Source organism: Canis aureus, chromosome 3 (assembly GCF_053574225.1).
Source record: "Canis aureus isolate CA01 chromosome 3, VMU_Caureus_v.1.0, whole genome shotgun sequence".
NCBI lineage: Eukaryota > Metazoa > Chordata > Mammalia > Carnivora > Canidae > Canis > Canis aureus.
In genome coordinates this window covers 63,860,778-63,883,686 of record NC_135613.1, presented here as the reverse complement: position 1 = coordinate 63,883,686, position 22,909 = coordinate 63,860,778, and the positions used below count along the sequence as shown (strand labels likewise).

The window sequence follows — 22,909 nt, the reverse complement described above, 5'->3', positions numbered from 1 at the left end:
GCACCAGCAGTAATAGTAGATCTATTGATTTTTTAGGTGATACGGATCTTGGAACATTAGGCTTGCAGGGTAGATTATCAGACTCTTGAGGGTGGGAGCCATGTTTTTCAGCTGAGCATAGTCATAACTATCATTTTTTATGTATTTATTATGTATCTACTGTGCACCAGAGACTTTGCTTTATTTCAATTAATTTCCATAAACATAATGTGTACATAAGGAATCCTATCTCAGAGAACTTAAGTAAACTGCCCAAGGTCATCTAGCTAGTGAGTCACAGAGCTGGATTTTGAACTCACTTTGTTATTAAATCCCCTTTTCTAAAATCATGTTTCTAACCACCTTCTTAAAAGAAGGAAGGGATAGATATGGATAAGAGGAATGGGATTGTGGCCTGTAGAAATGTTGAATAGGGGACAGGTGTGGAGGAGAGAATATATATATATATAGAGAGAGAGAATATAATTTGCATATCTACAAAGCCCCTATTTTCCCCCCTAATATGCCGCCTTGCATCACCGGCAGACATGGACACTATGAAAGGTACCCTATGGCTCTTAAGGCAGAAGTTGCCCCTGTGGAAGGCTTTGGCCCACATGTGGGTCTTCGTGTCTTGCTTTTTTAATTCAGATCAGAGAGGCCCTAAGATTTCGTGAAGATGTCTTCACTGGTAATCAGAGCCATTGGGTGAGCAAACAGGGAAACTCTGAAGAAGATTCAGTGAATCCATGGTGACAAGATGTTCTTAGGGAGTCAAGTGTGTGTGGAAGTCAGGCGTGGCTTGCTGATGATGAGGAGATGCTCTGCCCTCAGCCTCCACACTTGTGGTTTAGACCACCAGGATATGCCCACTGGCTTCAGCCACCAATAGGGCCTGTATAAATGCTTTTCCAAGTTGAAGCTTTGTCAGATATGTCCAGAGAATGTTTTCCTTTTAATGTATTTGGAAACTATAAATTTAACTCCTGCTGGGGAAAAAAAGTAATTGCTTTACAAAAGGAAAAAAAATACACTCTTTCAAAGTCTCCACGCTTCTTACAAACATGTGCTTTTTAATGACTGGGAAATTCCTGGTGCAGGAAAAAAATGTCCTTTTGTACAAATGAGGTCATTTTGGTCTTAACTGGCCCTGTGCACTTGAGGTCCTGCTTTCTGTTCCCTGTTTTGTGACCAAAGGTTATTGGAAGGATAATCCCTCTGTGCATATTCACTGCTTTTAGGGCGTGTTGCCAAAGAGAAAGTTATCTTAGCTCACAAACTGCCAAGCCAGTGCTGGAGACCCAGATCCCAAGGGTACTGAGCCAGTGACTGATAATGACTTGGTTTGGGTTGGCCCTGGGTTGAGTTTTTAAAGGACACTTCTCCTGTGCGCTAGGATTGCTGTGTCTACTTGTCCTCCTTAGATTTCTCAACAGCCCCATTGCTTCTTGGATTAGACGTGATTTTCTTCCTTAGATACATTCTATTTACTCTGCTTGGATTCCATCCTGAAGAGCAGAAACATCTGACAGTTTGAAGCTTCCTGTTCATCTTTTTGACGTGGTATAAATGAAAAACAGCCCTGGAAAGTATTAGCCCTATACCTATTTCCTTGAACATTTGGAGGCTGATTCCTCCTAAAATTAGTTTCTGACTTGGTTTGGCTAAAGTGAAGCCTTAGATTTGCTCAGTGAAAGGGCTTTCCTAAGTGGTAGCATAGAACATATTTCAGTGGATGCCCTTGATTTAATCGAAGTTTATTTTCTTTTAGCTCTAGAATAACCCTTTCCAACCAAAAAGGAGGCTAAAACTTGGAAGAGTATTGGGTGGGGAGGTTGCTACTTCTGTCCTGGATGTTTTCATAGGGAGGTAAACAGGGAAGGACTTTAAGAACTTGGCCAACAATGTCTGTAGTCTTTTTTAAATTACTTTTTTAAAATTAAATTTAAAATTTTAAAGATAGCCACTTTGAAGGATTAGGGGTGGGTAATACACTGGTGTTTATTAACTGCTTGTTAGGCACCAGCGCTGTGGTAGGTCCTTCCTGTAGGAGACCTTTCTAGACCTCATCTGGGTTTGTGTGCTTAATTAGAGGCAGTCCATGAGACTGCTAAACTACCAAGCTGCCTCGCATGCCGAGGCTCTGCATTAGAGTCCTTATATTCCCCTAAAATTCATCCATGGCTATAATGAATCAATCGTTTGATGAGCCTGTGACACATTGTGCTCTGCCCAGCTGACTGCATTTTTATATTTAAAAAATTCACTCTTGCCACTGAGACTTAGGTTTTCACCATAATTTCTTAATTATATCTATGTTCTGGGATCTTTACGGCTCCCTGGGTCAAGAAACTCCAAGCTCAGGCTCTGTTGCCTAAGTAAGTCTAAGAAAAATGTCTTGATCTGGAATTAAGAAACTATCTTCAGCTGTCATGAAGAGGGAAGGATTATGCTGTTTGGTCAAGAATGACTTAGGTCTTTGCCTATTTCTTGTCCAGAGCACTTGTGGCCGCTCCAGGGGGCTTTGGAACCCTTGCTGGAACCCTTGCCTGGGAGGACTCCTTGAGGGAGTCAGGTTTGACCTGGGCATGGCCTACATTTCCTTCAATACACCTCCCCTCTATTGCCCACAATGCCTTGGTTTATTGTCGGCGACTGGTACTAAAGAATTGGGAAAAATATGGCTAGGAAATGCTATCACACTTGAAACCGAGAAATTCTGGGTAATTGCTGAATGCCTCTTAGTTCCTGTGGGGAACATACATGGCAAAATGCATAATGGGTTAATATTGTAAAGTGAAAATACGTATGAGATAAATCAGAAGCTCTGTATCTGTCTCTGATGCTCAGAATGGGAATGGCACTGATTTGCTGATAATATATTTTATTATTATTGTTATCCTCCAGCCTCAGACGATACAGCAGACTCTCAAGAGGACACTGCAGTATTATGAGCACCAAGTTATTGGGTAAGTAAAATGGATTTTCATCATTATTTGGGGCAAATTAAAGATAATTACTCAAACATAGCTAGCTGTTGAACATGTGGTTTTCTGCCACCCAGATGGGTCTTATTTCACACTGGCGGTGCTCCCAATGTGGGGTGGGGGCTCGTTGGGACCCCTGCAGTGATTTCCTTTTGCCTTTTGCTTACTTGCATTTAACGCTTTTAAATGATTCCCTTTTGGTATTGCCTTTCTTTCCTTCTTCTTCTTGTGTTCTTAACCTCCTCTTCTCAACCATTGAATCCATTGCCCTGGGAATATGGTAAGGTTTAATGGTACCAAAGGAGAGGCTTTACAAGAGATTTTAGAATTCTTTAGTAAAGTTTACTCAAAATCATTACAAGCCTTACAGTTCAGTGAGAAGCATTGGTTTCCTTAGTGTCACATGCTACATGGTTTTCCTTAATCTTCTGTTTCTTGACATTGTGGTGATATGAAGTAACATAAGAAGACAAGATTGAGAAACAGGAGCCCAAGGCCTCACAGGCACATAGAACTTTAAAGTAACTTTATCTGTTTTGCAAAGGATGATGGTAACAACTAATCGAGGATGAGATGCATGGATAAATGAGGTCATTTCAATGAGCATATTCTGTAAATAGAAAACTCCAAATAAGTGTAAGGTATGCCTTTGATTGGCTACGGCAGAAAAACAGTTGGAAATACAGAAATCTAAATTCACTTTCTGATGCAATCTAGCTTAAAATGAATGAATTAAACTCATTGACATGAGGGGCAGTATGTATTTTTAATTTATATCTGAATGTTCTTCTGTATGCGTGGCAGCGATTTATTTGTGTAAGATTGTAAGAACTTTTGAGGAGTCAAGATTCAAACCCTGGTACCTCGTGAAATGGTGTCGAGCATCCTTTAACACTTGGGGCTAATAGTCAATGCCATGGGGAACAGGGATGTATTTTTGGCTATTAGGATGTAGTGTAATTTTTTTTTAAACAAAAACAGAAGAAAAGAAAATTTAGTGGAAAAATAATCTCAGTATCTAGTACAATGCCACATACTTCAAGTGCTTGATAATTATGTTAATTGTCATTTCAAAGGGAATTGCTTTGAAACGTTTTCACATCAATCCTCAAAAGTGCAGTACTAGGAAAAGCATATTATTTAAACTTGTGAGATGGCTTTTAGTTTGAGGCCATTAGTGATTTTAAATGGTTTATCCTAACGGAGGTAGATGATGTCAAATTAATCTCTCCCCACGTATTCTAAAATAAAACTTAATCACTCTCATTGGATTTGCTGCTTCCACAGTGTGACATTTGGATTAAATTAGTCAATATAGGGCAGCCTCTGTGGCTCAGCGGTTTAGAGCCGCCTTCAGCCCGAGGTGTGATCCTGGAGACCCAGGATTGAGTCCCACGTCAGGCTCTCTGCATGGAGCCTGCTTCTCCCTCTGCCTGTGTCTCTGCCTCTTTCTCTCTCTCTCTCTCTGTGCCTCTCATGAATAAATAAATAAAATCCTTAAATAAAAGAAAAAAATTAAAAAAAATTAGTCAATATACTGAGAACAGTTTCCTGTGTGTGGCGAGCACTACATACTTGTTTGCTCTTATGTTTATTATTTTTAATATTTTAAAGACAATACCAGTAATCAACCACAAAGCATTTCCTGGAATAGTGAATGCCCTCTGTTTTGAAATGAAATCATAACTGATTCAATTGGAATGGGGATGTTAGAACTATGCAGAAGAGGTAGCTAAACAATATTACCATAATCAGCAGAAAATTCTTTTTTTCCATTAGCAAGATGTGGTTCTAAGCTGATGGCCAAGAAAAGAATCCTTGAGACGTCTTTGGTGCAAAAAGGTGGTTTTATTAAAGCATGGGGACATGACCCGTGGGCAGGAAGAGCTGTACCCCGGTCATGAGGAGTGGCCCATTTTATACTTTCAAGTTGGGAGGGAGTTAGGGTGAGCCTAAGTCTGTAAGGAATTTTGGAAGCAAGGTATCCAGGACCTTGCTGTTTCCAAGGGGACTAGCTGTTGTTGGGAAAGGGTCATTTATTACTGTCTTATAAAACCTGGGTCATGAGACCCTTCAGATGTACATTGGTGAGTTATATGCTTAGAGGATGATCACCAGCATGTGTCTCAGGGGGGTGGGTTGAGATAAGGGAAGTTTCCAAAGGAATTTTTATATGTTAAGTAGACTTACAGGGTCCTGAGGGTCAGGCTATGATTGCTTGTTGCCCTTAGCAAAGTGTTAACATGGAGGCATCTGTGTTCCAAGGCAAAGGTCACTCTGCCTGTTTCAAGGGTATGTCAATGAGCTGTCAGTCATAAGGACATTTAATAATTTCTCTTCTGCCTTTGTTTCCCACATCAAGATGGAGTTCTCTTTTATCTAAATCACTGCTTTAACACTCCTGTTAACTCTATGTAGACCTAGCCTGTGGAGATTCATGGCCCCAAAATGGTCTTTTCTAGCTCTACTTCTTGCAGACATAGTGTAAAGAATACAGTGCCTGTGACTCGGATGTGAAGAGGTGACTCAGTGTCTGGCTGGTTCCAAAGAGCCCCGTGAACACATTTTCACCTGGGTGTGGGCTACCTTCTGAGGACTTCAAGTACCTGTGCTCACTGCCCTTATTCACCTGCATGCTCATGAGGAGGACCAGTGGGCTGTCAGAATTGTGACGTCTGCTTTTCTGACTTTGCCTCTCCCATCAGTCCTGGTGTCCCTGTCCACCACCCTCTTGCTATTTCTCCTTGCTACTGAAACAGGAGAGCATCTTCTATGACTAACACTTGAATTAATATATTCACACCTGTGTGCTGTTCCTCTTAGGAAGACACAGTTTAAGGCTTTTTATCTCTCACTGAAAAGGACGGTGTTTCTTCCAGTGAAAGGGATTTCTAGCAATTGGTAAGAAGTGCTGAGTATCAGTTTACGTATTTCTGGGGGGCAGAGGGAGGATGGGAAAGAGGTGGTTTTCCACATCTCTGAAATAGGGCTTTGCCTAAAGTTTATCAAGTCTTAGGTGCCTTAGGTTGAGAGGACAAATCAGGATGGATAACAAGGAGTATAAGCTAGCCCTTTTTATTTTATTTTTTATTTTATTTTTAATTTAATTTTTATTTTTTAGCCCTTTTTTAATTAAAATTTTTTTCAGTTGAAATAAAAAGTTATTTAAAAATTTATTTCTTATAAACATCTATTTAAAATTTTTATTTATTTAAATAAAAATATTTAAATTCAGTTAGCAGTGTAATATTAGTTTCAGGTGTGTAATATAGTGACTCAGCACTTCCCGAAGTCACCTGGTGCTCATCCATCCCATCTGGTGCGTTCCTTCACCCCCATCCCCCCCCACCTCCCCTCTGGTGACCAATAGTGTGCTCTCTGTAGTTCAGAGTCTGTTTCTTGCTTTGTCTCTCCCTCTTTCCCCTGGGCTCACTTGTTTTCTGTCTTCAATTCTATATCTGAGTGAAATCATATAGTTTTGTTTTTCTCTGACTGCCCTATTTCCCTTAGCATGAGACTCTCTAGCTCCATCCATGTCCAGAAGGGTGCTAACCCTCCTGCTCTTATTTTCTTAAGTCTGAGTCTATCCACTGGCCTCCCAGCCTCCCTCTCTTCTTTAAAAGTGCCCTTGGACCCGCTTTATTTACGAGAGCCTTAGAATTGTCTGCTGCTCCTTGATGCACGCTTACACCAGTCATTTCAATTTCATTGAAATTCTGAGACTTTTTTTTTAGTCTCCAAGATGTAGACTTGAGTGCAGGGAGCAGCTGTTCAAAGGATCACACAGATGGAGGACTGGAGGGAGTAACCCATGGAGCCTCCATCAGGGAGTGAGACAGTCTCTCTGTGCCCTAGGAACTTTGTCTTTAAACATTTGTTCTGTTCCTCAACTTGTCTGTTCTCTCGTTCACTGGTTTATTCATAGAGACCATTCAAGTTGTCTCTACTGTCACTGTGGCTTCCAGATTCACCCCGATCTCCTTTTACTCCTGTCTCTCAGCATTGTATATCCACCACCACAAAGTGATGAAACGAATTAGACCATGCCACTTTCTCACATAAGGCTGCTGGGCTCAGATGTTAATGCGCATTAGGATCACCTGCGGGCTTGTTAAAACCTAGATTGTTGGACTCCACCCCCAGGTCCTCTGACCCCATGAGCGTGAACTTTTCCTGTAACCTGGCCTCTGTTCACTTCTCTGATTGCATCCTCTTCCACTTCCCTTTTTTGATCTTTGTTGGCCCCACTAGGCATCTGTGGGTTTCCCAAGTCCCGCTTGGCTTCAGGGCTTTGGCATGGACCATTCCATTTTCTTGGAATGGTCTATCCCCAGATGTGTGCATGGATTACTATTTTTTTATACGTTCAGGTCTCTGTCTAAATGTCATTATCTTGAGAAAAGCATACCCTGGCTACCCAATCTAGAGAAGCCCTCCATCTCCTACTTCCATCTCCAACCCATTTTGTATTCATTCTTCTTTGTTATTCCTTTCCATAGTGCTTATCATGGCTTATGTTGTTGATTTATCTAAATTATTTACCTCTATCATCCTATGCTTTTGTAATTGCTTGGTTCATAAGAGGGACTCACATGTTCTTTTGGCGGGTGGGGAAGAGTGTGAATAAATTGAAGAATTGCACCCTGGAGGTATATACACAGACGTATGGGTAGAGTGGATAAAAGGGTAGATTAGGCTTGAAAGTGGGTATAAAAGGAGGGTTTGACAACTCTCTCAGGTCCATCATAGTTCTAGTGCCAAGAGCCTTTCCTGTAGAGCATAAATTTTACTGATTTATTAAGTTAATGTCTCATTTATGCTTAATGTTCTGCTGCCGTGTGTCCAATTGGCTTGGGGTTAAGTTTCTTATATTTTTAAGATTTTTTATGTAAACTCTGCATGAGCTCACTCACCTTCACAGTGTTCTGTTCATGCAGCATAGTCTTCTTCCTTTGTTGTAAAATATGGAAAGGGGCCACTGAGTATACATCTTTGTGTTTGTGTCTCTGTAACTCACGCTTCTAGGGGGTGGGCTCACTTCTTGGACAGTGTGGGCTGGAAAGAACAGTGGGAGACAAATGAGGTAAGTAGGAGGCAAACCAGGTTCACCTTTGGAATTGAGAGGCACCGGGATTAAGGAAAGTCTGGTTCATGAGGACTTTTTCCTCTGATGTTGTTTTTATCATTATACTGTGTCCTTCTTCCTCTCTGTGCATCTTTGTCTTGTACTTTAGAGCCGAGGACTGAGAAAATGTGCCTTGGAGTAGACATACCACACAGCAGATTTACTAGATCTCAAGTCAGATTCTGCCTTTGAATGATTTAGGGCAGATGACTTAACTTCCACGAACCTCCATTTTCTCATTTTAAAAATGGTAGTGATTACAGGGTTGGTTGGGGTGAACTTAAATGTCGATGATAACGTCAGGTCATCACATAAAGTTAGTACAGTGCCTGGTACACAAAGTAATCAATATGTTCATTGAATCACTATTATTGCCACTATATGTCAGTGTCTGACTCTCCTGCATCCTTGCCCTGTCCTCTTGGAGTCTGTAGAAGTTTGCAATCCTTTGTTTACCATCAGAAGCTAAACATGCTCCATTTGTGTTCTAGCTGCAGCTTCTTGTTACAGAGAGTTTGGATTTTTTTTTCCCTTCATTTAAATTTCTGCCTCGAGAGCATCTCCCCCAGCCACCCTCACTCGTGTTTACACTATGTGACTCCTACTGGTCTGTAGCTCCCGAGGGTGGATTACCAGCACAGTGTAGTCAAAGCAGAGATGTCTTTAAATCTGCGATTGGAAAACATGTGATAATCTGGCTTCCTGGGATGTCATGGTCCATCATTATATATTTTAAAAACTGAAGTATGAATAAATATATATTCAGAATCATGCCACTCATTTTGTTCTTTTTTTTTTTTTTTTTTGGCCAGAATAAGCATCATGATGCTAATAGGTGGGACTGCTGCCAACCTCCTATTAGTTTGGGACAACATTTCCTATAGTCATCTAAAATTAAATTCTGTTATTCCAATTATCACCATGGGCTCTGTGTTTGTTTTGTACAGCCAACCTTCTGTTCTTTTTTTCTTTGGACAATTGAATAGGGATTAAGCTACAGTAATTTCCATAGAACATGAGAAGTGGGTGAACCCTAATTATTCTGGGAAGCAAACTTTAATGGTATGATTTATGCTGTCGTGGTCAGATTTTTGCGACTCTATGTTATTTTATTTAAAAAGTGATCTAGCTTCTTTTTCCTGTATTTACATAGACTATCTGAAAGAATAAATAAACACAATGTTAGATAAAAGGTATTATCTACTGATTGATCACTTTTTTGAGAAATGTACTGGGCACTCTATATCTCTTATTTTTTTTGTAATTCTGACCATCTATTTCCTAAGATCATTGTATAAAGCTCATTTTACAGAAAAAGAAATTGAGGTTATGAGAAAAACTATTTTGTCTTTATATTTCCAGTTAAAATGAGGGAGCTAAATTTTACAAATAACCCTGTATTTGTTTTTAATATCTGCCTTCCCCACTCCACCTTTTATTGAGTTTCCTACCTTCTGGGAACTGCAGTATTTGCCACCCTGGCTTATTGGAATCTGATCTCCTTGAGGTGTGCAAACACGAGGCCCCATCAGTTTTTCTCTCCAGTCATTTCAAACATGTGAGAATGGGTCCTCTTTGATGCTAGCTTGGGCAGATTGCCCTGATTTCTGGGAACTTACAGGGAGTCTGAAGTCCACTCCAGACAGGTTCATATCTTTAATCCCATATCCACTCTCCCCCTCCTACCTCTCTCTGCCTGTGTCAGGCCTTGGCCTGAGGCACTGGGAACGCAGTGTAGAGGGGGTATCCTGCGTTTTTTCACTCCGAAGGTCCAGGCCACCCCTTTCTGTGTATTGTTATGAGGCAGGAGTAAAATGGAAAATGGCAGAATCCTTTTTTGATTCACCGATGGTTGTAATGGTCCTGCCTACTCTGTGGTGCCCTCAGTGAGGTGCCTGTATGAGTTCTGCCTTGACTGTTTCAGATGCTTGCACTCTTGGCCCCGCGGATTGCACTCCAGTCTTGCTTGTGGGGTCTGTCTCCTGCTGGCAGCCTCCAGATGGGGAAGGCAGGCAGAGGAGACAGTGGAGACATGTCTCTCTTTCCTACCATCTCCCTCACCCCTGGGAAACTCCTATTTTTTGCCCAATGGAGGCATCGTAGGCTGCTCCCAATTCTCTTCTTTCTTTTCCCTATTGATAACTCTTTCTGAAACCTTCTCTCTCCACTCAGGAATTACACTACCTCAGCAGACATTCATGGTGGAATGCAATACCCAGGGAGTAATGACAACAGCACTATCTTCCTAGACCAGTTATTTACTCTTCTGAGGATTGCCTTTCAAATTCTTTTTATTCCTTTGCTTCTGTCAGCTAGCAGTGACTCTAGTACTTTAAGTTCTGATGAAAACAGCTGCTCTTGGGGAATGCCTGTATCATCTTCAACCTTGGTGCCTTAGCTTTAATCCAGGGGCAACTGGATGGGTTCCAGGCCACATCTGATGACACAGGCATTTTCTCATTCTGTCCTTGCAGAAACTCTGGGGGTAGTGGGGTGAGGGGCGGGGGGAGGATCTCCATTTTATGAGGGAGGCAAGTTAGGCCCATAGAGATGAGGTCACTTGCCCCAAGTCTCATAGATAGACAATGGTAAGACCATGATTCAAGTTCTGTCAGACTCTAAATACTTCCTTAGCTAATTTGTTATCCATGCACCCACATTGCTTATCTTCTCAACTGTGAGGGAGGTTAAGACGTGTCTACTTTTAACACAGTGCTAGTGCACCAAGTAAGTACTGTGAATTAGGGTGTTTGCTGGGTATCTTCCTTATAGGAACAGATTACCTGTGGCTTTGAAGCACATCAACAAGGAAACACTTGGGAGTACAAACTGATGGATATTTTGGTTCTCTTCATTTATGTTTGTCACATTCAGTTTCTTTATCAATGACAGCCTCCAGTTCCCAGCCACACGCCCAATGCTGATGTTAGTGGCGGCTTATGCCAAAAATGGTGTCTAAGGGCTTCAGTTATATAAAAATGCGATTATGCCAGGGGCACAGACCACGTGTGCTTGTGTGTGTATGCATACAAGTGCATTTGCAGATGCTTTAAAAATTTTCTCCATATGCTAATTTTGTTTTCTTCTTAGTTACAGGGATGCAGAAAGGAATTTCCACAATATCTCTAACAGATGCTTCTATGCAGACCATTCCAACAAAGAGGAAATGGAAGACATCCCAGGAATTCTTCAGTGCACTGCTAATATACTCGGTATATTAACTACATATTTATATGAGAAAATGAGAGGAAAGGGGAAAATACTAGTGATCGGAGGTTTAGAAGCCAAGGCAAATGAAGAGTGATTTAATTTTGACACTCTTTGAGATGTTTAAGTGCAAATTACATGCATGCCATTTACTTGGAGGTTGAAAAACATAATAATGAGAATGCTCACATTCCAGGGAATCCTGGAATTCATGTGTTGGTAATAGCCTCCTGTGATCCATATTTTTCTGGCTCTTGACCTCAACTGAAGTTAGGGATCTTCCTCTCTGAGCCCATACTCTTATTGTTTCTAATAATATTATCCCTCTATTATTTGTGAGAGGCCCTGGTTGGAGCAGGAGAGTGGCTCACATATACTCACAGTAGACTCAACAACTCAGAGGCGGTGAGGGAGCTCATCTACTGAGGTCTTTGTGTGTGTGTGTGTGTGTGTGTGTGTGTGTCTGTGTCCATCCATCTTGAAGATCTTAGTATTTATGACAAGGGGAATGTTTCTGGATGCTCCCAACACAGCTAAGGAGTGATGTTTTAAGCCACTGAATCATGTTGCTTTAAGGTACCATGAGTGAGCTGTGCTATCTTACTATCCGATGTCTTGGTGTGTGAGAGCTATATTGACTTATACTCAAAGTAGATATCATCACAGGGATATATTTTGCCCTCATGTCTAACATGGGTTTTTAGTAAAAACAAACAAACAAACAAACAAACAATAACAACAAAAAACACAAAAAGTTCTTTCAATTTATTTGGAATCCTCCCTTTTCCTTATTACTCAGAAGGGGATTTGTGGGGTGGGTAGGGACAACAAATCTTAGTGATTGACTCCACATAGAACTCAGAATCCCCTCTCCCTCAGGATTAGATGATGAAGACTGAGGCAAACTTGTTTGCCTGACTTTCTTTACCCTTAGAGTAAATGGTTTCTCTGGAGATGTCTGAGTCCCTCCTACAGATTCCAGGACCTCGAACCATGAGTCTACCAGATTTTTCTAAATCTATCTGACCCCTTTTACACTTGAGCCTTGATGACATCTATCCATTGGTAATGTTCTCATCCTAGGTAAACACAAAATTCTGTATTAAGAACATGGATCTTTTGTGAAGGGCAGTTTGTCAATAATACAGGCAAGAGAGTGATGGACAGTGAAAAGGAAGCCCAAGGACTTACCTCAATCTTAGTGCACCTGCAGGGATGTCCTTTTACTCTAGTAAACTTAATTATTATAGAAGAGCAGGGATGAGAATAAATGGAGGTTGAGACTGGGCATTACCCAGGAGCTCTTTATAGCTTTCTGATTTTTTATTTTCAAGAATTGTGCATCAGTTGTTTTTAAAAAGACCAAAATAAGGTTGCTAACTTTGGCAAGTAAGGATAATTTGTTAAAGTGATAATGTTTTCATGCCACCATTTTATAAAATAAGGGACATTTTAACTCCCCGCAAAGGAGACCTAACCTCCAATAAATGATGGGCATTTAAATGGAATAAATTTAGCTCAATGACAAAAAAAAGAAAAAGAAAAAAAGAAAAAACTCAACTCATTCTGTAACATTTCTCTTGAGATGTAATTTTCCAGGGTTGAGGTGAGAGATGTTGCCTCACTAAAGGGATATATAAGAATCTTGGCAGACAGATGTTTACTATTTTGAAAAGCGATTCTTTACTTACTCAGTTTTTAAATATTTCACTGCCCCTCACATCTCCTCACCTCCTCCCCACCTTGCCAATGAGAGGGAGTAGAAAATGTTCATGATAAATCTATGAGGAGCGCTAAAGGCTTCTGAACTGATCTGTACTTGGGTGTGCCCCAGTCCCACAAACTGTAGATCCGACAGCTGGACACAGTAACCACCAGGGGAAACTGTAGGCCTAGTACAGCTTCGTTGCCTGTCAAGATGCTGGGAGTTGCAGATCAAATAGTGAGTGAGATCTGCTGTAGGCATGATGCTACCTGGTGGTATTAGGGGAAGAGTGCTTTTAAGTGAGGTGCTTATGATTTAGAAGGTGACTCTATAACAGTGTTTGGATTTCATGAATATTAAGTTTCTCTAGGCAAGAGAATGGCAGGATACTAGGGAAAGTGGTTTTAATGAACAAGAGAAATTAGAGTTTATTTAGTAATAATGAATTGTTCTTAAAATGTAAAAAGGATAATCTCATAAAACTTTAATTTTTGAAGAATAAAATGAAATGCCTGCCATGTGTTGATCAGCGACTGGCATGGATCTGACAGGTGATTATATACCTAAGAGGTAGCTGTTCTCTTTTGAGTAATGTCTTTCCATGACTCTTTGCAATATAGACTGGCCAAAGATAAAAGTAACAGCTTTACTGATCAGAGTCAATGAAAGCTTTGTTTTCAACAAGTCACTGAACTATGATTGGTCTCGGCTTGCTTAGATTTTCTCTTTTAAAATGACATTTAAATCCTCCTGTGCAATCATTTGTGAGAATGCAAGAACCAATCAACTCCATGAACAGAAAAACATGACACGAGAAAGGAAGCCATCTTTTGAGTGAGGGAGTTTGGCCTGGGCATAGAGAATCTCAACCAGGCTCAGAGAAATTTTGATGCCTGGAATCCTTCCAGAAGGTAATTTTCCCACAATATGATTTATATTCATTGCCTTTGGGGAGCATGGTTAGAATATGGGTAGATTGGGGTAGGGAATACATATTTCTATTGTCTTCTTAATCAACAAGGAGGTTGTGGTAGAGTTGAGAAATATGTCTGTTCACTCATCTCTGGGCTACTTATGTTTCATCTATTATCAAGGAAAATTTAAAGTCTTTAGATCAGAAAATAGGACCAAGGAAGCCATATTTTCTTCTTTCAAAATGACCATACCCATCAGCTTAATGTGTACTCCTCTCAAGGATTTGATCATGTGCTGGCTTTTTAGGTTGAAGTTTGAGTTGAATGGTTGGCCTGCAGTGAAAAGATGGACCTGAAGAGTGGGAGAAATCTTGCTGTGGAAAACCAGTTTGACTTTTTGTCCTACATATGTTGTCGCTTCCTCCTTAGGACTCCCTGGAAACACATGTGCATTATAGAGTGGTTCATACCCCTACTAGTAATGGGACAGAATTGTTTCCAGATCAACATTTTGCCATTTATTTCTCTTTTGTTGGCTTAGAAACTGGTTGTTGCTATTTTTTGTTTCATCATTTACAAATTAGGGATATTAAAGGCAGACTGCTCAGAGTCATCTATTCACCTCCTTTTGGTGCTCTGGCAGTCCCTGTGGTTAATGCAGGACAGTTCTCCAAAGAGGCTTTTAAACTCTGGAAAAGGCTATAGAGAGATAGTCATGAACTCTGCCCTCCCTGCTGGAGGCTTTCTGTGTTAAATTTATTGCTTTACTTGGGATATGTTTTCTATTCACCAAAATGATCTAATTTTAGTTGTCTGAAAAATTATGGCTTTTCCAGTTGTAATCTGCAAAGCCCATTTTTAGATTCAATTAAATAGTAAAATGCATTTATGTTCTTAGGTGCAACATTGAGTATTTTCTCGGATGTTGTAATGTTTGAATGGTACAAAGGAATATCTGTGAGAAAGCATTAAAGGGTCAATATCGTATTTCCGTGTTTGTTGCCAAAGTGTTACCACCTGGTCCTGTGGCTTGGCCTTAGGTGATGTTGGGGGACAGAGGGAGGAGGCAGAGCTAAGGGAGGACAATACATTGCACAGCTTCCTTACAGATTGCAATGCAAAATAAATGAGGGCTTTGGCTATTTAAAGTGGTTTGTTTTCTTTTGGCTTTTTCTTGTCAATCTAAGCAGAGTCTGGGACATTCAAGATATGCTTGACAACAGATGGACAGACAGCCCAACTGCTTCCGTGTGCTCGTGACCTCCTCTCTTCAGAAGGGCTCAGTGGTGTGTCTCCCGAAATAGACAGGGTGCCAGGGCTTTGATCACCTTGGAGCAGTGCCAACGCCACAGCCCCCCTTTGAGCCTTGGAGATAGAAAAAAAGAGATGTTAACGTGGTGGCCTTAAGTTTGGTCCTGTACTCTGATGGGGTTGTTTCATTTCTGGCCAGTTTTACTTCTGTTGAGGGGTTTTGGGTGTGGTGGTTGTACAGCATCTGGTGCTGTAAGATGGAGGAGATGGTGTAGGAAAGGGGTCCTTGCACAGTAGGATGGAAATCAGGAATGAATGCTCTGTGTAATTCACTTATTGGTGATGGAGAGCAAACTTGGGGTTGCTGTTTCAGGAAGTACTGATTATTTACAAGTATTCACAAAGTTTAGTTGCATGCTGCCTTTGCTAAGTGCATTTTCTCTCCAAGTAATTGCAAGGACATGAATGGCGAAAGAATATTCATTCAAGTTTTCTCTCTTTTAAAGGTTGCTGTGAGAATGGGGCTTTACTGTCTCCAAAAAAACCATGGCACATCTCAAGTCGGAATCAGAGTGATGTCATGGGAGGTATTTGTTGGGAAAGTGCTAATGAGGAGGGTGGAGGAGCCGGCCTTTGGGACTTAGACCTCACAGCTTCTTCCTTCCTTTTTTATTTTTTGTCTAAAATAATCTGAATGTAGAGCTCTCTATATAAAAGTGCCACCCATTCCAGAATCATTAGCAGATATAGAGCTTTTTTTTTTTTTTAAAAAAGCAATAATTTGTTGTTTATATGTTAAATTGCATATGCTTTTTGGCTTATATCATTATTTGGAATGTGCATTTAGCAGACTTCTAGTTAGCTTTACTTAGGGTTAAGATTACCTTGGGGGTTTTCTTGGGATAACTCTTGCACATACTCCAATTCACTAAACAGTTCTATGTTTAACATATTTAGAATATTGGAGAACTAGTTGGTGCAATAACCACTTACCATTTTCATTGATGAATTAAGATCAATAGCAACAGATAAATAAATTCTACTAATATAATTCTTGTTCCTGTAAACTGGTAACTGATAATTTTTCTCTTTAGTTGATTTAATTTATTTTAATTTAATTAATTGACTTAATAATGGTATTATAATATACTAGTGGTTCGGAGCTAAAATGATCCAGGCTACTTGGGTTGAATGTGCAGCTCAGCTACTTCATGACTGTATGGACTGGAACCAGTTACTTGATCTTTCCCATACTTTGCATTTCTCATTTTGTAAGATGGTGCTAATAGAACTGCATACCTCCTGCAGTTGTTAGGAAAACAAAATAATTGAATTTATATAAAATACTGAAGGCAGCCTAATAACAAATGCTACACAAGCATTTGCTCTTAGTATTGAATATTCACATAATAAAGTTTGCATCAGCCTCTGAGGTCTAGATTGCTCACTTTTGTGGGTGACGAAATACTTTGAAATGTTAACTTGTTAGGTTTCTTTGTCAGCGATGGATGAGAAGCCACAGAAGAAGCAGGATTTCAACCCAGATCAGTCTGATTCCAAACCCCTCTCTTGTCCTTTCCAGGGCTTTATGATGCCTTCCAGAGTCATTGGACTGAGACTGATTTGCCATCACATTTCTATTGCTAATTGCACAAGTCTTTCTGGGTCTGTGAACCGTGCATATTTTACTTCGTTTATTACTATTCGAAAGTGTTCTTGGAATATCTGCTTGTATGTGACAAGTAGTATCCCAAACGTTTCTCATTGGTACTGAGGAGAGCACAGTTTCTTCATAATTTGGATCTTTTACAGTTTAGAAATGGTACTTTCCTTTCTTGTGTTGGCAATGCAAATGAAGGGTGATGTCTTTGTCCTCACAACACAAACAAGGTTTCACAGTTAAGCTGTTATAAACAATATGCCAATTCTGTTGGCTACAAGATTTCAAACTAATCTTGGTACTTAAGTGGCTTAATATGTTAGACCTCGTGGGTGGGGCACAAAGCCTCTAGATGGTTGTATTCTCATGCCACTGATTTTTTCTTTAATGGATGTTGCCTTTTAAAGTTTAGGAACTCAGTCACAGTATTTCATTAGGAAAGTTGTTATAGTATCTCATTTAATAACATGAATTAACAACATAATTCCTAGCCAAGGTCTTGAGGAGTGGGTCTATTTTAGTTGGAAAGAACTTGTTTTCCCTTTTCTGCTTGCATACGTTGCTTGAAGTGATTAGATATGGCAGGTAGGTCTGAGAAAGAATGAGACCGCTCGGGGGGTGGGGGGAGGTGGAGGGTGGGGGACACTAGCTCCAATATGTGTAAAATAAATGCTTTAATAGAAATGGAAACTTCACTCATGTAGATCAGTTTTAAAAGATCCAAGTATGTTGAACAGAGATGTGAAATGCTTTCTCTCCTCCCATACATAATCTTTTTTATTTTAGGAGCATTTTCTTCTGAATCTTATAATTGGCCTTATCCCATTTGGATTTCTCCACACTTAGCTTCTTTTCCTTACTGGAAAATCATGACTGACATTTTTATTCCTTTTTTTTCCCCTTTTTTTGTCATCTCTGTTCATCTCTATTGCATTGACTCCTAGCCACTACTAACTTTGCCTGGCACTTCTTTGTATGGGAGGGCAAATTCTCACATCCTAAATTCCTCAAACTATTGTCTTTTCTGAATTTTTCAGTAGGTAGGCTTTTGTTTTCCTTTTGTCCTTAAATTTTTAAACAAACTTAATTTCAGTATAGTTTTAGATTTATGGAAAAGTTGTGAAGGTAGTATACAGAATTCTCATATATTCCATACTCCTTTCTTCTATTGTTGATATCTTACTTTGGTCCCAATTCATGAACCAGTATTCATACATTATCACTGACTAAATTCCATGCTTTATTCAGATACCTTTGGTCTTTCCCTGTTTTCTGTTCCAGGATCCCACTCAAGATACCATATTATACTTAGTTGTCATATTTCCTTAGACATCTCTTTTCTGTGACAGTTTCTCAGAGTTTGCTTGTTGTTGATGACCTTGACAGTTTTGAGGAGTCCTGGTCAAGTCTTAGGAGTTATCTGATGTGTACTTGACACATGCCCATAATTGTGTGTGTGTGTTTTGAACATTTCCTCCCTTTCTAGTGCTATGAGATGCTCCAGGCTCATCTTGTGTATTTTCTGCTCCAGTCCTAGAGTCAGCTGTTTATCTGAGGAGTCATGGTTCCTTTTATTGGAGGATAGTATTAGAAACCAAAATCTGAAAAAAAAAAAAAAAAAAGAAACCAAAATCTGGACATTAGAAGTACTATTGCTATTGGGGTATTCTTGTTTCTTAGCCCTCTCGGCTGACAGAGCAGGAAAATACATAGAACTCTTGTGTATATGCCTGTCTGTAAATATTTCTCTATGTGTTCTGCTACATCAATATTATGTTAAATGTGAGTCCATAGTGATCCAATCATATGGATCATTCTAACCCTTTCCCCTTTCCTTGTCTATAACCTCCTACTACACCATTGAGAAACTTGGCTCTTGTTAGCCATCCCATCTGTCTAGCTAATTGTTGGCTTGTAGTGTGTAGGTATAATTGTTTCAGAATTGTTAATATGTATGCCCATGGGGGAAATTTTATCAACCAGAGTATAGTGTTAATGTACATTTTTGGAGTATGAAGTTACATACGGAGGTTTAGAGACTCTGCTCATTTCTGGTGTTACTTAGGTCCACATCTTTCTCCTCCACCACTTCCAGTGAGGTGTTTTTCATATATTTATGATACAGTTATATTATTTTATCACATTCTTAATTCTATCATGTAATTCTTTGATATCCTAAATACATATATAAATATACATATTATATATGTAATATATAGTTTGCATACATTAAAGTTTACTTTTTGTGCTGGAAAATTCTATGAGTATTGATAATTGCATGGTATCACCTATCTACCATTACAGTATCATATGGAATACTTGAGATGTCCTAAAAATAATCCCCTATGCTTTACCCATTCAGCCCTGCCCTCCTCTTTGCACTAAACCCCTGGCAAATACTGATCCATCTGATCCATTTGCCTCTTTGTAGTTTTGTCTTTTTTAGAATGTCCTATAAATGGAATCACACAATTCTGAAACTTTTTATTTTTTTTTTTATTTTTTTTTTATTTTTTTTTTAATTTTTATTTATTTATGATAGTTACAGAGAGAGAGACAGAGGCAGAGACACAGGCAGAGGGAGAAGCAGGCTCCATGCACCGGGAGCCCGATGTGGGATTCGATCCCGGGTCTCCAGGATCGCGCCCTGGGCCAAAGGCAGGCGCCAAACCGCTGCGCCACCCAGGGATCCCTGTGAAACTTTTTAAATTGGCTTTTTTTTTTTTTTTTTTTACTTAGCAGTAGGCATTTAGGATTAATACATTACTTCAGTGGCTTTAGAGCTGATTCCTTTTTTATCTCTGAGTGTATCATCATACATATATGTCACAGTTGACTTATCCATTCATCTATTGAAGGACAACTTGTTTGCTTCTGTTTTTGGTAATTACAAATAAACCTGCTGTAAACATTCAACTGCAGGTTTTTATGTAGACTTAAGTTTTCTAATTAGTTAGGAGTGTGATTGCTACACTTTGTTAGTTTTGTAAGAAACCACTAACTACTAAGGTATCTTCCAAAGTGGCTGTACCATTTGTTGTTTATCCTATCCAGAAATTAGTATTTTCAGGGTTTTTTTTTTTTTAAGATTTTCATCCTTTTAATTGCTGTGACTTTTCCCTTGAAATTTTATTTTATTTTATTTTTTCCCTTGAAATTTTAATAAACAGCACTTGCTGTCTTCTCAACATATACAAAGGAGAGTTAAGAATTTTGGTTTTCTGTTTTGTCATTCCTTTTCAAGATCTTATGACTGAATAGACACACTGCTTGAAAAATTCTTAATCATGGCAGAAATTGTCCATGGTACCAATAAGTAGAATCTTTTTCTTTTATTTGTTAAAAATAAGTTCCTGGAGCAGAGTTAGTTAGAAATCTTTTAGGAATTTGGTGTAAATTAAGTGACATCATGTAAAATCCTATTTGTTGAAGGTGTTCAAAATTGAAGATACTCACAAGCAGTCATAATATCTTATGTGTCCCCAGCTCCCCAGAGGGTTGTAGTTTGAATTCCTTTCAAAGCTATCTGTGGCCAGTGAGTCATTCACCTAATTAAATCTCCTATTTCTTAGGTTGTTCTCATAAGCAAGTTTCTCAAGCCTCTTAAACAATCTCCCACTACTCTTCTCAGGAGATTGTATCACTTCCATTTTGTATCTGCAACATTCCTAATATGGGAACAAGTTAGGTCTGACTTAGAGCAGAAGAAATGGAAGCATAGAAGGTCAGGCTGCTCGCAGAGGGTCACCCCGTTAGCGTGTAGGGACGGAGACAAGATTGTGAGGCTCCCACAGGAGATTGTGCGGCCTTGTTGACTGACCTCTCTACTGCCTCTGTTAGAAAGAATCAATGGCTCTTTTTGTTTTCCCTCTGAGTTAGGAAGAAGCTTATTCTTCCCATACTGTGTGAGAAAGAGGAATGTGAGTGCATAGCATTTCCTATGTCAGACTCAGAGCCCATTTGGGTTGCCATCCTTGGACCCATTTTGTAGTGATTTGGCCATAGTTCCTTTTTTAATCTAAATACTGTGTTCTGAGCCTTTTCACTCAAATGAACACCACCTCTTCTGCTTTCACTTTTTTGCTTTTGATTTGATGACTTTTATTCATCAGATTTTATTTGAAAATTAAAATTTTAAAATTTATTTATTTATTTATTTATTTATTTATTTATTTATGAGAGAGAGAGAGAGAGAGAGAGAACACGAACACAAGTAGGGGGAGGAGCAAAGGGAGAGGGAGAAGCAGACTCCTCACTGAGCAGGGAGCCCTATGTGGGGCTCAAGCCCAGGACCCTGAGATCATGACCTGAGCCAAAGTAGGTACTTAATCAGCTGAGCCACCCAGGTGCCTCTTATTCATCAGATTAGTCATTTCTACATGTAGGTCTACTTTTTTTTTTTTTTTTTTTTTTTAGTATTTTATGTTCTGTTTTCATTGCTCTTTGACACAGAACTCTTTGACTCAACCATACATTTTAATAACATACTATTTAATCATCCTGAAAATTAATGAAAATTAAGATTAAAGTTAAATTCAAACATCATAGGTTCTGTGCTAGATGAGTGGTCATTCTTATTGCCTTGAGTTTAGATCTATAGTCAGTTTTAAGTGTTTTTGACAGCATTTCTTGGAGCTATTTAATTTAATTTCGTGAGTAGAGTATTATGAGTCACAATAAAAATGTTACTCAAATTTAGGCTTTTTATGTATGGTAAAAATTATTATCTCACTGTTAGTCTATTTTTAAAAAGCAAAAATATTAGTCTCTTTTGATTTATTTTTCATGAGCCTGTCCAGTTAAAGATTCCCATAGGATTTATTTTCCATGTGGGGATCTAAGGAGGATTGTGGATCGTGAATGATTTTTTATAGGTGAGTTTAGAGTTCTCTTTGCCTATTTCTGTTACCTCTAATGATAGGTTGAGTGAGATGAGATCCATTTCAGATGTAGCATGATTGAGCCCCAAATTCCAATTTCTGGCCTATCCTATTTTTTTTTTTTTTGTCTTGTATTTTGACCAGCTCTAGTCTTAACTTTGAAATAAGAAATGGTAATTTCCCTGTGTGGAGAGAGAAGATATAGAGCTGGAAATACTAGCTCCCTGTGATATAGATGAATTTTATTATAGTCTTTGTAGGCAGCTTGTACCCTGTTGCCCACCAGTGTTACCATCCAGATCTGGTTGGGAGAGAAATGGTTGGGGACTACAAAAGATTGGGCATCACTTCCCACATAAAAAATGGGAATCAGAAGAGCCATTGTGGTGAGTCCCCCACAGAAGTGATGAGTCATGGATGGTGCATGGGTAGAGTGTTACTTGAAAGAAGGGAAAGTGTTAGTGACAGGTACAAAAAGAAACCAACAGAGTATTGATAGCAGTCAGCTGAAGAAAAGGCAGATGTGATATTCATAAGCAAGGGTGCTGAGGTAATTCCTGACTCCTACACATTGGCCAGGATTGAACATTGTCTAGAGCTAGATGAGGAAAAAAAGAAGAAAAGCCAACTCTGAAGGAATCTACTTTTATTTAACATTTACGAATTTATGCTTTTGCCTTTGCTAGGGAGATGTATTGCATCTATTGATTTGAGTCCTACTTCCAGAAGTGATAATTTCTACTCCAGAGTCTAAAACAGTGGATTGCTCTAGTGATGGTACAGTAGAATCATCTGGAAACATTAACTAAAAAACAACAAAAACCAAAACCAAAAACACAACAAAGAAACCAGCGAGCAGACACTGTATACTCTGTAAATACCAGATACTCTGGTTCATCAGGTCTAGGATAGGGACCAGAATATGTTTCAAAGTAAGCTCCTCAGAGAGTTCTGGTGTGCTGGGTTCCTTGATACTTTAATTCCAAGGCTCACCCTGCTCTTGGGCAAGTGTACCTAGGGCATTTTGTTGAATTCGTAGGGAATTTGGTACCGAGTTACATCTTTGCTGGCTGAGTGTTCTAGAATCTTGGTTTCTCTTTCTGTCTTATTTCTGAGAGAGTTTGCTGCCTAGTACACCACTCAGTTCTTTTGACTTATTCTACTTCTCTTTCGGGACTTTCAGTTCTGCTTCAGAATTCTA

The 22,909-nt window shown here is 39.4% G+C and overlaps 1 protein-coding gene across 7 annotated transcripts in view; it reads left to right on the top strand.

Moving 5' to 3' along the window:
- The window catches only part of GUCY1A2 (guanylate cyclase 1 soluble subunit alpha 2), a 425,713-nt gene that overhangs the window by 27,706 nt on the left and 375,098 nt on the right, over nt 1-22,909 (top strand). For 6 of the 7 annotated variants that reach the window (XR_013376761.1, XR_013376760.1, XR_013376759.1 and 3 more), the window contains exons 2-4: nt 2,887-2,948; nt 11,182-11,303; nt 15,675-15,755. Coding sequence is in view for 4 of the 7 variants with exons in the window: in XM_077893310.1 (XP_077749436.1) it covers nt 2,887-2,948; nt 11,182-11,303; nt 15,675-15,755 (265 nt within the window). In the remaining 3 variants the exon portion in view is untranslated. The remainder of the gene's footprint in view (nt 1-2,886; nt 2,949-11,181; nt 11,304-15,674; nt 15,756-22,909) is intronic. The other variant, XM_077893311.1, reaches the window with a different exon arrangement.